Source organism: Biomphalaria glabrata, chromosome 1, assembly GCF_947242115.1.
Source record: "Biomphalaria glabrata chromosome 1, xgBioGlab47.1, whole genome shotgun sequence".
Taxonomy (NCBI): Eukaryota; Metazoa; Mollusca; class Gastropoda; family Planorbidae; genus Biomphalaria; species Biomphalaria glabrata.
Genome location: NC_074711.1, coordinates 58,966,557 through 58,981,978, shown reverse-complemented (window position 1 = coordinate 58,981,978; position 15,422 = coordinate 58,966,557). Strand labels below are relative to the sequence as shown.

Sequence of the window (15,422 nt, the reverse complement as noted above, 5' to 3'; positions counted from 1 at the left end):
CCAAAGCCGAGAGAAACTACTGTGTCACAAGACGTGAGCTACTGGCAGTTGTGGATGCCATACAACATTTTCACAAATACTTATATGGGCAAAAATTTATCATTAGGACAGACCACGCTGCTCTACAATGGCTGTTGTCATTTAAAAGTCCGGAAGGACAAGTCGCCAGGTGGATTGAACGTTTGCAAACCTATGACTTCGAGACACAACACCGAAAAGGACAAACTCACCAGAATGCTGACGTGCTGTCTCGACGACCTTGTAGAATGGAATGTAAACACTGCAGCAAGGTTGAAGAAAAGGAAGTTATCGTTGATTGTCGACATCTTGGGATACAAGCTTCCGGGTCATGGTCCGACGAAAGAATCCGAGAAGACCAGTTAAAAGATGAGGACCTGGCTCCCATTCTGCTTATGAAGGAAGACGGACAAAGACCAGAATGGCATCACCTTTCTGATAAAGGAGCTGCTACCAAGGCATATTGGGCACAATGGGACTCACTGACAATCGACAATGGAGTTCTCAAGAGGGTCTGGGAAACGGCAGATGGGACATGCAATCGCTTACAGCTGTTGTTGCCTAAAGTGAGAGTTGCTGAGGTGCTGCAAGAAATCCATAATAATTCCAGTGGGTCACATTTAGGTGTCAACAAGACCTTTGAAAAAGTACGCCAGCGGTTTTACTGGTTCGGCTACCGGGATGATGTAGAAGAATGGTGCCGAAGATGCGACGCATGTTCAGCAGCAAAGGGCCCGCACAGGAGAACGAGGGGACGTATGCAGCAATACAACGTCGGTAACCCCTTTGAAAGAATAGCGCTCGATGTAGCCGGACCATTTCCTGAATCCCAGAGAGGAAACAAGTACGTTCTAGTAGTGATAGACTATTTTACTAAGTGGCCTGAAGCGTATGCGATACCAAACCAAGAAGCCACCACCATAGCGGAAACACTTGTGGAGAATTGGATTAGCCGATTCGGTCCTCCCAGGGAGTTACACTCCGACCAAGGTCGAAACTTCGAATCCAAGATCTTTCAAGAGATGTGCCAGGTACTCGGCATCGAAAAGACACGCACAACCCCTCTTCACCCCCAGTCAGATGGAATGGTGGAACGATTTAACAGAACATTGGAACAACATCTGTCGAAAGTCGTCGATGAACGTCAAGAGAACTGGGACACCTATATCCCAATGTTCCTTATGGCATATAGAGGATCGATTCACAGCACCACCGGTTACACTCCAGCAAAGATGTTGTTCGGCCGAGAGCTGCAACTACCTTGTGACTTGCTATTCGGGATCCCGGGAGATGTGCCAGCCTCTTCGACAGACTATGTTGCAAATCTCCGAAAACGGATGGAGAAAACTCACGCTCTAGCCCGCAGAAACATCAAGATCAACAGTGACCACATGAAGACAAGGTACGACAAACGGGCCAATGCCGCTGGGTTTCATGAGAACGATCTGGTGTGGCTGTACAACCCACAAAGACGAAACGGCAAGTCCCCAAAGCTTCAAACAGACTGGGAAGGACCCTACCGCGTGATAAAAAGAATCAACGATGTCGTGTATCGAATACAGAAGAGCCCAAGATCCAAACTGAAGGTCGTCCACATCGACAGACTCAACAAGTACCATGGTGAAGCTGGATCTGCCCGGGACGGACAGATCTAAGGTGGTGGCACAGATGGGGGTAGTGGTGTGTGTAGTCAGCCGTCGCTTTTGCTGCAGAAATGAGTGCCTCCGTCAGCCAGACAGAGCCAGACAACGTTGTGTTACAGCCAGACAGAACCAGACAACGTTGTGTCTTACATCAAGCCTGTAGCTGGGGACATTAAAGACATCTGTCAATCTGTCAGTGCTGATGAGAGGGACCCGAATCCTGATGGCTGCACTCAGATGTTTGGCGAGAACTTTGTGTGTCGAGCTTTGCAGGGAGAACGCCAACTCCAAGAAACCCATCGGCAAGGTCTGCACCCAACAGACGTTTGTCCAGCTGACGAGACCTGGTGATGGTCAAGTAAGTGAACTGGAGCCTGATGCTGAAGATGAGGGTCCTTCGCAAGTGGAGTGCTGCCAACTTGCTCCGCTAGTTTGCCCTCCGGACAAGCCTGAAGATGATGTGTGCCACTGTCTTCCCTCCTGTGGACCTGACACCCATTCCCAAAAACCCGTCTCTTGAAAACCCTATGAAACAACCTGATAGGCCAGCGATCTTGGTGACCCCAGTCCTGACATCCTATCCCTCCCCGTGTGTTAAGTGGCTGCCCTCAGAAGTGAGCGACGGAAGAAGGCGACGTTTGCTCAGTCCAAAGTGCATGGCGATGCAACCACGACGTCAGTGCAGCCAGGTGAAGGTCACCTGGAGTAGGAGAAAGAGACATACGCCGAATACAACGCAGATGGCTCCATCGAGATGGCAATATAAGCCCATTGTCGCCCCCACCGATAGACCTCCTCCTGCATCGATTCACCTCCACTGCCCATGTCGTGTGATAGATTTTGTCCGGGACGGACAAATCTGAGAAGGGGGCAGTGTTACGACCCTATTGGCGGCGCAAAAGGGTTAACTATAGGCTCAGCTGACACACCCGTGAATCACTCAGGTCAGCGGGGCCATGGACAAGGGACAGTACTACGATTACACGCAAATATGACCAATGTTATGGTCATGTGATCGAAAGCCTGCGGTACGAGTGACACAGTGTGTAAGAAAGCGGAGTTCAAGACCGGAGAGCGTTGAGACCAGGACTGTTAGTTGGCCATGAAGTCGGTCCTTGTCGAGTCCTCAAGTGTTATGTACGAGTCTAGGAAGAAATAGAGACAGTAGAGTTGTATACGGTGATGTACAGTTTAACATTCGTAGTAGCTTATTGTGTTGCCAATTGTGTCGTATTGGCTGTCTTCTACTTATTCACTCATTATTAAAGTACCAGATTATTGTGGAGCTCTTGTTGGCAGGTTCTTGATGTGTTGATGTGTTGTGTTGTGTTTAGCAGTGTTTACGGAAGGCCTGATTAAGGGAGAGAACGTAACAATATATTAAAAAAAAGGTGAACAAGCTTAATTCAAACTTGATGGCTAAAGCCTCCACAGCCTCACTAACTACTGCACTAGGGAAGTGCTAAATGAAAAAAGAAGATTTTAAAGTTATCTATTGTTAGTTTCAAAATTTTCTCTCTACAAAGTATAAAGGGGACTAAATCAACTTAAACCACCTACTAAGTCAAGTACAATTTCTTCCCCTTGTTTGAGATACCAAATATAATTAATTACCAGAAGTTAATTAATGAATGGTTAATTTTTTTAAAATGATTCTTGTTTTGACTGGTAAAAGAAATAATTGTGCAAAATTTCAGCTTGGAACTGAGATAGGGTGTGGGAGATATAACAAGTACACACTTTTTACCAGACAGACAGACACTAGGATTGAGTTGATATATAAGTTTTGCAAGATTACATCTATTACAAAAGACTATATGTCAGTGATGCCTTCAGACAATAAATGCCCAATGATGCAGAGCTCTCTAGCCCCTCAAAACATCCGCCTACAGTGTATGAAGCATAAGAGGTTTGGTTCCAATTGAACTTAATTTAAGCAGTGATGCAGCTATAGACAAGCATATTGGAAATTTGTCCCCAAGCCAAAAAAAAAAAAGGTAGGACCCCACTATGTGTTTGAAAGAGTACTGAGTGTTAATCATGTGATAAAAAGATTAGAAACTGTTCAAAGAATTGGCAAATACTAATTTACATAAGATAAGATATTATTCAAATTTACCAATAAAAATGCATGTATACATGTTTTAATAACTTATTGAAAAACAATCACGTCTATTAGAAAAAAAAAAAATAGATAATAAACAACTGAAAACCTTTTTCTCGCCTTAGAAGAACAGTTTTAAAAAAAAAAGCAAGACATTAATTGTATGTGCATGTATTCTGAAGATTCAAAAATTTAAGCTACTACAACTGATTTTTATATAATCTGGCGTAACATGATATTATCACAGATTGTGTCAGACAGATAACTATCAAAAACTTGATATGTCTAGGTCAGAAATGTGCACTTCAAACTTGTTTGCACAGAAATGAAATTTTAGTAATTAACTTCCTTTTTGCTTTGGTCTGTGATATATATATATATATATTAAAATGTATTAGGTCCATTAGAAAAAAAACAATTCAGGAGAATAAGATAAAATTTGGATAAATTACTAATAAATTAATGATGTGTTTTATAAAATATTTTCTTTATACTATTAAATGTAAAGTAGTTTTAACATAAGACCTTTGTTACTTGACAAAGAGGAAGGCAAAAAACAGAGTCAGCAAAAAACTACACTAAAGTTACTGTGCTAAAGGAGGATCTAAATCCTTATGGGAGCCATTCATCATATTTATAAGGAAACTTTTAGAGAGATAAGAATGTCTACCCACAAAAAAAAAAAAAAGAAAAAAGATATGATTCGTTTTCTGTACCATAAAATTCTTAAAGCCAGCTACAACTCTGCCAATAAAAATTCTCCCAAGTTTATGTTTATCTATAATTACTATGTTTAGTAAGTCTTTTTTAAGAAACCACATATCAGGTTAAATCATTACATTAATTACTATCAAAAGAAAGCACCCACAACTATTAATACAGAAATAACAATACAAACCATCTGACCATATTAAAAAAAGGTATTTATACAACAGAATGAATCAAGTAGAACAGTTGATGTATTTAATAAATTTCATTTTAGTTTGTAATGATGTATTTATTGTTCGGGTTCGGTATTGCTGGTGATGGTGAATGAAGCAAAATAAATCAAGGTATTATCCATCAATTGTATTACCTCTTCTAATTTAACAAACCTATTCTGTGTAAATGCATCAACTAGAGCAGTAGATGGAGTTAACATCATTTCATTTGATTTTGGTAATGGTGGATTTAATTTTTGGGGTGAGGTGATATCACCATTTTTATACACTCATCTGATAGTCCTACATGTTCCTTAACAAAGTTGAACTGCTCTCAGGGTGTTTAGACATACATTTATATATAATGAAATTAAATGAAATAAACCAAATAAAAAAAATAGTGTCATAATGATTTTTAAATAGTAAATGTGGAAAAAAAAAGAAAGAAATGATAATTAACTTTCCTAACTTTCGCTAGCTCAAGATAACATCGAAACAGTCAAAACTTTTAAGAACCTGAGTACCATTTTAAATGATAAATTTCACTGCAAACATGAATAATATCACCAATAAATAGTACAATAAAGATTAAGACTACTAAGGACAATGTTCTCTTTTAGTGTTAGCAAAAAGAGTCTAGTCAAAGTTTTACCATGCCCACATCTGCAGCATTTTAACTTTCAACATCTCTTCATGGTTTTGCAATCTGAACATTAAAAATTCAAATAAACTTAATAAAATCCTACTAAGATCACTGGCAACAACGAAACTCCACTTGGACAATAAAATCATTATATTGAGAAAACTAAAAAGATTTTAAACAACAAAAACACTGTAAGTTGTGTAGCATTACATTAGTCACCAATCACAGATACAAGATTTGCTATTAAATTATATTGAATAAAAGCCACTTCTTTCCACGGATACAAGATCTCTTTTATTTGCTATTAAATTATATTGAATAAAAGCCAATGTTCTGGTGTAGACTTTACATGTAATGCTTGAGTGAAACAGTGGAAGGAATGTACATTTTGTTTCCTACTATTTTAATGTAGAAGGTATCAAGCTATCTATTGTTAGCTTCATACTTTAAAGCAGTGACCTACAAAGTATTTATGGGGGACAACTTATAGAACATAATCACTAAAGTACTAATTCTTTACCTTGTCAAGTTTGATATCAAACAAAATAATTAATTACCAATAATTAATTAAAATAGGTTAATTTTTAAAAATTGATTCCTGTTTTGTAATGTACAAGAAATAATTATGCAAAATTTTAATTTGATCTGAGATTGGTTGTGGGAGAAATAACTTTTTTTGTACGAAAATTGTAGCAGACAGACAGAGTGAGCTAAAAAAGCTTTGTAATGATGTGCTTACAAACAGCTAAAAATGTTTGCCATTCTCATGTGTTCTAAGATAGCTTTTATTGACTTTAGAAAGGGTTAGTTTCAACAGTTATTACTCATCAGTTTCATAAATCCAAACAAAAGCATAAAAAATATTTTCAGCATTTAAAAAAAAATGTGCATTATAAAATTTATTGATAGTTTCAAGTTAACAACCATATTTAATCATATTACATTCATTATATGGTTGAATCTATCAAACATTCATACAGTATCAACATCATATGTATAATATTCCATTGTACTTTGTTTATTCTGCATACCCATAAATTGTAGATCCGAACAATATCTAGTTCTAGAATCTAGATCAAGTATTTAGATTTATCTATATTTTTAATGATTGTATTCTAATGATAGATCTAGAATCTAGTATAAATAAGGTCTAAGGCTTACCAAGCGTTACTGTGATAGAGATAATTCTATCTAGTTATATCTAGAGTAGCCAATAGTCATAATCATAGTTCCCAAAAAAAATAATCCAAAAGGTGTGGAGTTATTATTTTTTACTTTCAGGTAATGAAGGAGAAAGGTCTGATGAATCATCAGCTCAAAAAAGATTTGTATATTTGGTATATTTATATAATAGATAGACACATTAAGGAAATGTGTAATATATATATATAATATGTTGTGCATTGAGTCTGATATTATATCATTAGGATTTTTCTAGCACTATGACAACAGTTTAGCATGTTAGTAAGCTCGAGCAACATAGTTTTTTTCTATTGATAAAAAATTACCAGAGTTGGCAGAGTATTGAAGAATATCAGAATAAATATCTATAATTTTAAAATGCAGGTTAAACAATTATATGCAAATCTAGTAGAATAACAATTATTAGTCGACCAAGTACAGTACCAAAAAAAAAATATGTGTGACATCATTTTTGCACACATTCAACAAGGGAGAGCTAATAGTAGACTAACTAACTATTATAGATTGACCAGGTACGCTAAAGACTGTTGTGTCTAACGGAAGTTATATCAATCCGGTTACATCATTTCCACTGAGCCTGTCAGAAGAGTGGACTTGCACTAGCTATGGTCTCAAAGAATGTTGCAATCAGAAGAGGGCATAGACCCCCCCCCCCCCCCCCTGTCTGGAAATGTTAGAAAAGTGGAGACGCTCTGAGTGGGAAAGAGTATAATACCACCTAACACTCCTCCTTTATTCCCTTCCCTTCTAAATTATTCTCGCAACAGAGGCGTTTTTATTTCTAGCGCACCCAGCTATGCGTAACTGTTGTATCTAATGACCTTGGTGTGATGTCAGACTTTACAAGAGCTGTGGATGAAGTTTTGGAGTTTGGGAAAGGTGACAATAGATGGTGTTTCTACGCTGGAGTAAAAAGAAAATGACTTCATAGTGAAAATTAAAATGTTTTAGATTTTATTATAATTTCTTTGATTAGCTCGAAGCTTTCAACAGCTTTAACTTTAACGAGCTTACTAACAAGGGATAATTATTTTCGAGAAAGTATGCTTCACAATACACACCACTGACCCTACAGCTCTTAATTTGTTTGAGCCCCATAGTTTACTTGTAGATTCATATTATTTCATAATGAATGCTCAAGTAAAATAGAACATGAATTCATATAGAATCTAGGTCTAGAGTCTAGATCTAACTAGCTAAATCTATTTATTATAATATTATATTATTATATCTAGACTCTATATTATTATATACTATATAGATAGTCTATATATATCAAGTATATATTAATATAAAATCTAGATCTAGATCTCTATTTTTATATAATGTAATTGATTGTATTCTAATGTTTGTCAAGAGTCAAAGTAAGTATACAGTATATACACTAAAACAAAGAATTGAGTTGATGTCTATAATAAAAGATCAATCAAAATCAAGTGAGTCAGAGGTCTCAAGAGTCTAGAGTAGAGTAAGTCTTGAGTGTCTAAGTCTAGACCACCTTTATAATAATTTTAAATAAAACTTAACTTTATTTTAGTACTTAGTCTTAGTTCTATCTAATCTAGGCTTTTTTTTTTCTAAACTAAATTAACTAAAACTTGTCTAAAGTGACTAAATAAAGAGATCTCTAGTCTCTAGATCTAGATTCTAGTTTTAAGTTTAGTTAAATTCTAAATCTATCCTAGATCTAGATCTAAGATGGACCAGAAGTTTATTGTGTGCAGCATTGTTAGCAACACAAGTTTTTTTATTACAAACATGATTAAGTTTACGGATCGAGGGAAGACTGAGGGCTCAGTACAAAACTAACACAGAGGGCAGGATAATTAGACTCAACCTCATACAATGATACACATAATCGAATCCTGTAAAATCGGCAGCGGGTTGGCTCACCTTCTCGTGCTTTCAAATAAACAGTATTCGCGACGATATTTTCAAGTTCCATTTAATATCCAAAAAGAATTTAATTCTGCAACAGGGCTGTAAATTACAGACCCCAATTGCACGAATTATTCCTCTTAATTTTCCCTTACTATTAACAGGGACAGGGTGTGGTAGACCTATATCTCAACAAAATGGCTGCTTTCATCAGGGGGAAATAGCCCAGACAGATTTTGATTGGTTAAAATGAAAATAAATATTTGGGATATCTCTCTAAATATGTTGCCTAATATTACTGTAACGATTGTTATGAATTTACATACTGGATTCTAAATCGAATTTCAGTCAGCAATGCAGCGGCAATTCTTATCATATTAGTGTTCTCTTGCAATAAATAAAAGGCTGACTGGCCGTTTGGTAAAAGCTTCGGACTGTCGTCTCTCTGATACCAAGTTCGGGGAACACGACAAATCGTTCACAGACATGATGGTTTTGCGGAGATAAAAGCAAAGAGTGCTGTCTTGTAATAACTGCCGAAATGGCTATTACTTTAATTGAGGATACGATTTATTAAGTATTTAAGGGGAATGGTATTTTGTAATCATCGGCTTTGCTTTCAAGTTAGGGCTTACGCTGTAATAAACGTAACTTGTAAACTATATAAAGGTTTCTGTCCGTTTCTGGATATACAGAATATGCTGTAAAGCATCATGACACAAGAACACAAACAGGATCTCATGTTAAAGGCAGGTGATAAGGACGTCCATAACAAAAATGGTTCAGGACACAAACATAAACGATCTGTCAACGAGTAGTTTGTTGATGCGTTCGAACCCTGGATCATCGAGACGACACCCCAAAATGATCGAATTCATTGCGTTGGAAGGAATGGAAGACTTAAAGCACCAACAAACATATGTCACTATCTACACACCGTTTTTATGTCTGACACCTGTATCGGTACCTGCCGTTTCCTTGGACACATCCAGTAGCGGAGAAAAGTAGCAGTCCCGAATTTTTTTTTCCTTTGAGTTTTTGACCCACTTCTAAAACAAAAATTGCCCATCACAGGACAGAGTGTTAGGTGTTAGGTGAATTTAAATTTCTATGCTAATTGATTTAGTTGCAATATTCAGTTTAGAAATTTCTTATACCATGATACATTTTCTCCTATGAGATTTATATAATGTGAAAGCATGAGAATGGAACTCGGTCTTTCGTTTATGGTGAAGCTAAGAGTAAATCCTTTTGCAGTTTCTAGCATTATATGTTTTAGCAAAACAGGAAAGAGGAGAAAATAGACGGTTGCAGAATACCTATAATAGTAGGCTATATCAAATATTGGGTTAAGCTCTGCGTTTAGTTAGGATGGCCTTCCAAATTGCCGTGAAGATTATGCTTCGAATATTTCAGTCTCTATTTTTTTTTGAATTAATTAAACTAAGCGTTTTTAAATAAATTACGAGATAGTCCTAGGAAAATGATTAACAATGGTGCAGGCTGCATAAAATATTCCCTTTTTTCTTTTTATATGCATTAAGATTCTAAAAGTAATATTGGTTTTCAATGGAACGTACTTCAATCCAAAAATATATATTTTATTACATTAAATACAAAAAAAGAAAATTTTTTGTTTTAAAATTTTTTATAATGTTTAAAGACCAACTGAAGAGGTTTTGGGGTCAGACGCGGAAACCGGTGTTATACTTTTTTTTAGATTCATAATGCTTAAAAAAACATACATACGAAATTTTAGACATATATTCTTTGTAATTATTTAGATATAAGCAATTTAATGTGAGTTTTAGGGACTATTAAATTTCACAATCTCGAAGCCATTCGAGATCAGTATTTCCCGGACAACCAAGGTCGATGACGTAGTTTAAGGGAAATTAGGTCAAATTTTTCAGTTTATGGCTTAACGTATTTCCCTATTCCTTTTTACAGGAATGCTAGTTTCTAAAAACAAAGGCGACTAAAACACGCCAATTTATAAAAAGTGGATGTTAGAGTTGGGGAAATTAGGTCAAATCACGCAATTTATGGCTTTGCATGTTAGATCTACTGTTTGTCGGCTTATTCTTGATCTAGTCAAGCGAACAGCGTTTCACCCCACGCAGTACCGCGAGCCTCAGTTCACATGTTTCGTTTTAGTCAAGTTACGCAATTTATGGCTTATGTTACTGCTTCAGGCTTATTCTAGTTCTAGATCTACTGCTTTTGATCAAGAGCAGAGTTCTTTTCTCAGATCATTAATGATGTACGAAGTAGACCTAAATCCAATTAGATGAAGTCTAGATCTAGTAGTAGTATTGGATATTTAGAGATAAGACCTATCTATTTAGACTGATCCGATCGAGGTGCTGGGCCTAGATCTAGAAAAACAAAGTTTAAAATTATATACTCTATCTATACACTTAGTGATTATTAACCTATAGTCGTCCCTAAATAGGCCCAATATGGGAAAAAAACAATTATTACAATGTGAATGTTGAGCTCATTCAATGTAGTCATTGTAGTTATTGTAGTATACGATTATATTTAGTTTGAATCTAGAGTCACAACCCCGTACAACACTAGGCAAATAGCTTTAACTTAAACCTTAACTTAGACTTAAAAGTAGTCTGATTTAGATCTACTAGTAAAAAAAGTACTAGATCTAAATTTCTAAAAACTAATCTATAAGGCAAAAATTAGACCTAGATCTACCAATTCTATAATATTATTAATATACGAAATATGGATTTTATTACACTCTTATTTAAATATATTCGTACCGTATATTCGGGCCTATATACTTACATAGTTCTATAAATATATATCTACAAATTTAAGAGTTTTCATTTATCTCACGCTTGACTCATTTGTTGATTGGAATAGAATCATTAGATTATTAGATAGTTAAGTTAGCAAGTTAATCTGTAACTGTAGGTAACAAAGTTTTAAATTGTGTTTAGACTATAAATGAAAGAGATTATCCTACTGGAGAAGGAGTTGTCGTTTTTTTCTTTTCTCTGGGAAGTCAGGGAAGTGGAAAATAAAATATAGTATCAATATAATGTTAAGTAATGCATATAGGCTACTGTTGATGTAATTATGCAACTCATTTTATTAAATTTTAGTAACCCAATTATTGCCAGTTAATCACTGAATATATATTTTTTTTTAATTGTTATTAAAAAATGCAGAGCTATTCATAATTTAAAGTGTTTAATAAATAGGGCTGGCAGTCGAGCCGAAAGATTAATGAGAAATGCAGTATTTTCCATGGCTACGCAGCCCCAGCTGCTAACTAGATATTTTGCCGCGTCCAGCGAAGACATAACCATATTCAGCTGGTGGTCAATTTAAATGTTCTTTACGACGTCTACGTCTTCCCTCATCAGTGGATTTTCTTTTGGCCTCTAATATGTATTCCACGTTGCAATTTCTAATACATAGCATCATTCGAAGAATGAGATCCAACTTATTTTTAAAAAATGTAACCCCTTTACAGATCAAGTCATCATTGCAATGGACATTCAGATCTGCATTAACATAAAAATGATCAAAATTTGAATAGGTTTCGAAACGCAGAAAGTTGTGTGGTTTGCATTCCGAACTGTCTTCTCTGTGGTCTCAGGTTCAAACATTGACCACTGCCATTAACTAACATCCTGCTGGAGTTTTGGGCTATGACTTAATAATATTAAATCCTGATTCAAAACTTTGTCTAAACCTAGCAAGTGAAAAGGAACATACTAAAATAATGTTGTGTGTATAATGAAGAACTCTATTAAAATGTGATTTTGTATTTACATTTATTGGTATTTATTATATAAAATAAAATTGTAGAATGTTTCTGTGATTTGTTTCACAGGGAATATTGTATTTCCAAAATGATGAAAGATCCATCTAGTAAACTTGTCTGTATGTTTTCTGTAAAATAGATTTTAAAAAATTTATTTATTAACATTTATACTTAATTATGTATACATATATAGAACTAGTGGTTATATATATATATATATATTATATATGTTATACTGATTATCTGATCTAACATCAACATCTAACTCTCATTGTTCTTAATAATAATAAATTACTCTACTCTAGGTCTAGGCAATCTAATATATATAAGACCAGGGCCGGTCTTAAGCCACTGCAACCTATGCGGTCGCAGTGGGCCCTGCACTTTCATAGGCTTCGTGCTAATTCTAGGTGTAATAGTTAAATTGCAATATATATATATATATATATATCGGTATATATAAAACCTGGAAATCTCATAAAAATCTCCTGAAAAATAGACAAAATTGTGGGTGTCATTCATTCCGAAAACGCTAATCCTACGCGCGATAAACGAAATAAGACATTGTCAGCTTTCATGTACTAAAATGTAATAATCAGGCAAATTTTCACTTTAATCAGAAGTTTCCATACTTTATTTACTTTAATAGAGTGACTGGCATTTTAATATGCCATAGGTTACAAAGTTCGTAAAGTAAAGTTAATTTGATCGTAATCTTGTACTTAGTAAAGATTTAATAAAATTCAAAGTCGATTTTTTTAAAAATATGAAATCTTAATTTTCACTTATTATCCTTATTCCCACCCAGACTAGGCCCCGCGCAATCAGTTTCACATAGGGCCCCGCAATCGTTAGGACCGGCCCTGTTTAAGTTTAAGACTTAAAGAAATGTCACATGTGTTTAGTAAAAATCTGTATTTTATATTACCAATATAAATGATGACTTATTATTTTTTTAGATCTAAAGTTTAGCCTTATTAATAAGTATAGTAAGGGCTAGTAAAGAGTATAAATATATTCTATATAGATTTAGCTTAGGCTTTAGGTTTTGTCCTTGACTATTATAATATATTTATATCTATGAATAATCTTTATGCTATTGCTAGGACACTACTCACTAGGTCTTACTATTACAAACTATTACCAAAAAATGTTGGCGACTGGGCTTAGGCTTAACATAGAGGCTAGTCTAGATTACTCTAGATCTACTTAATTAGTTAAATCTACTAGTTTATAAACTATTAGTATTACTAGTACTACTAGTAAGTAGTATTACTACAATTAGTACAATAATACAAGTCAAGTATTTATAAACTCTAGATCTAGTGAGTGACTAGTAAAAGTGTTAGAAGGCCTAGCTAGAATTAGAGATATTGAAAATAATATAGATAGATCTAACCATTTAGTTTTGTTATAACTATTAGACTTAGTATAGTCTAAGTATAGTATACCTAGACCTAGTCCTTATAGATGATCTACTAGTACTTGATGATACTAGAGACTACTACTAGAGTAGACTAGGTCTAGAGTCACTCTAGAGTCTAGATCTGAGTAGTACTAGAATAGTAGTCAAGTAGATCTAGTGACTCTAGTGCTAGTGATCTAGAATCTAGAATCTAGTGACTAGTCCTATTATTATAATCTATCTATAATTATATTAATTCAATAGTCTGCTCTAGAATATATTTTGAAAAAGTAGAAGAGTTCTCTTCATGGCATTTTGGTGCACCCCATGATAAGTATCATTTAAAATTGTTGGACAGCTAGATTTAGATAAATTTATTATCTGAATCGCTATCAATAACGTATCCAGCCATGTCTATTTTTATTTACATTTTCTCAGTCCATTACAATACGTCACTTCCGGTTTCGGCCATTGAAGCTGATTTTCAAATCTCGTTATTTTTTACACTTTCAAATTACTTTTTCTAATATAAATACGCTTTTCTAAAATCTCAAATTTTTAGGAACTAACTTTGATGCTATCTACTATCTAAATCAATCGCTATCTCAATTTCGAAAAAAACCTCTTCAGTTGGTCTTTAATTTAAAAAGCATTTTAGCAATAATATGCCATTTTGACTATTCACCGTATAAAAAAGATTTATTTTTAAATAAAATGCAAAATTTTCTAATCAAAACACCTATAGAGTTCTCTATGTCGTTATACTACGAAAATAAAAAAAAAAACGAAAGGTCATTCCTTCAATGATAAATAACTGTTTCGAAAAGTTGTCATCCATGTTTAATTTTTCTAAAGTATTAGGCCTACTAAATTTAGAATTTTTTAAGGTCAAATATAGTGTTAACATTAAATGAACTATTTTTTTTACTAATAATGTTATAAAGCATATAATTTTTATGAATTCAGATAAAGTTCAACATTTTAAAGCAAAATTTACAAAATACTGAATTAAAACGTTGTGTATTTATCTTTCAAGAGTAAATTTAATTCAAAGTACTTATAAATAACCATGAATTTCTTAATTCTTGTCTGTTGTGTGGCATTTACCAAATTATAGCTGGATTCTGTGAACCGGATCTTTTTATACGGACATTTTTTTAAATATTTATTTTAATTGAATGAATAACTAAAAATGCAATATATTGTGCATACCTTTTTTTTTTTTTTAATGAAGCTTATATCAACTCACTCTGTCTTTCTGTTTGACTGTCTGGTAAAAAGCTTGTACACATTATTTCTCCGACACCCTGAAAAGCTGAAAGAAGCGATTAAAAAAATATATATTTTATTTAGTATCTCAAACAAGGGAACGAAATTTTACTTGACTGAAGCTAAATTAGTCCCTTTTAAAGGTGGACGGTCTAAATTGAAACAAATAATATATGAATATACAATCTTTACTAGTTATAAGAAACCTCACTAGCAGAGTGGTTAGGGCGATCGGCTTCAGAAGGCATGAGCCACGAGTTCGAATTCAGGTCATTTTGCACTCCTCTTGTAAATGCTTTTAAAAACCAATTACGTGAAAAATCCACCCAGATATCCCTTTTCATTCTCCCCCCCCCCATTAATTAAGTCATAGCGTATTGAGAAAGCTAAAAGCATGAAATAGCGCTAAAGAAAAACAATTTTACTGATAGTTGGTCTAGATCTATTACAAATTTAATTACATGACTGATCCAAACTAATTGATACAATTGCACTTTCTATAAGCTTTTTTTTTTGTTTTGTTTTAAATTATTTTTTATGTTTTTC

At 34.3% G+C, this 15,422-nt stretch overlaps 1 protein-coding gene and 1 long non-coding RNA gene across 2 annotated transcripts in view; both read right to left on the bottom strand.

Annotated features, from left to right (window-relative positions):
* LOC106074042 (G protein-coupled receptor kinase 5-like) overlaps window positions 1–8,625 on the bottom strand; it is a 42,094-nt gene extending 33,469 nt beyond the window's left edge. Inside the window, exon 1 of the mRNA XM_056004642.1 lies at window positions 8,425–8,625. Coding sequence (XP_055860617.1) covers window positions 8,425–8,476 — 52 coding nt within the window. The 5' untranslated portion in view covers window positions 8,477–8,625. The remainder of the gene's footprint in view (window positions 1–8,424) is intronic.
* A 3,568-nt stretch (window positions 8,626–12,193) lies between these two features.
* Window positions 12,194–14,239, bottom strand: LOC129921787 (uncharacterized). The gene is made up of 2 exons (XR_008773773.1): window positions 13,654–14,239; window positions 12,194–12,330 (listed from the first exon to the last, which is right to left on the bottom strand). It is a non-coding gene; the product is annotated as an uncharacterized LOC129921787 (long non-coding RNA).
* Between the last annotated feature and the right edge of the window lie 1,183 nt (window positions 14,240–15,422).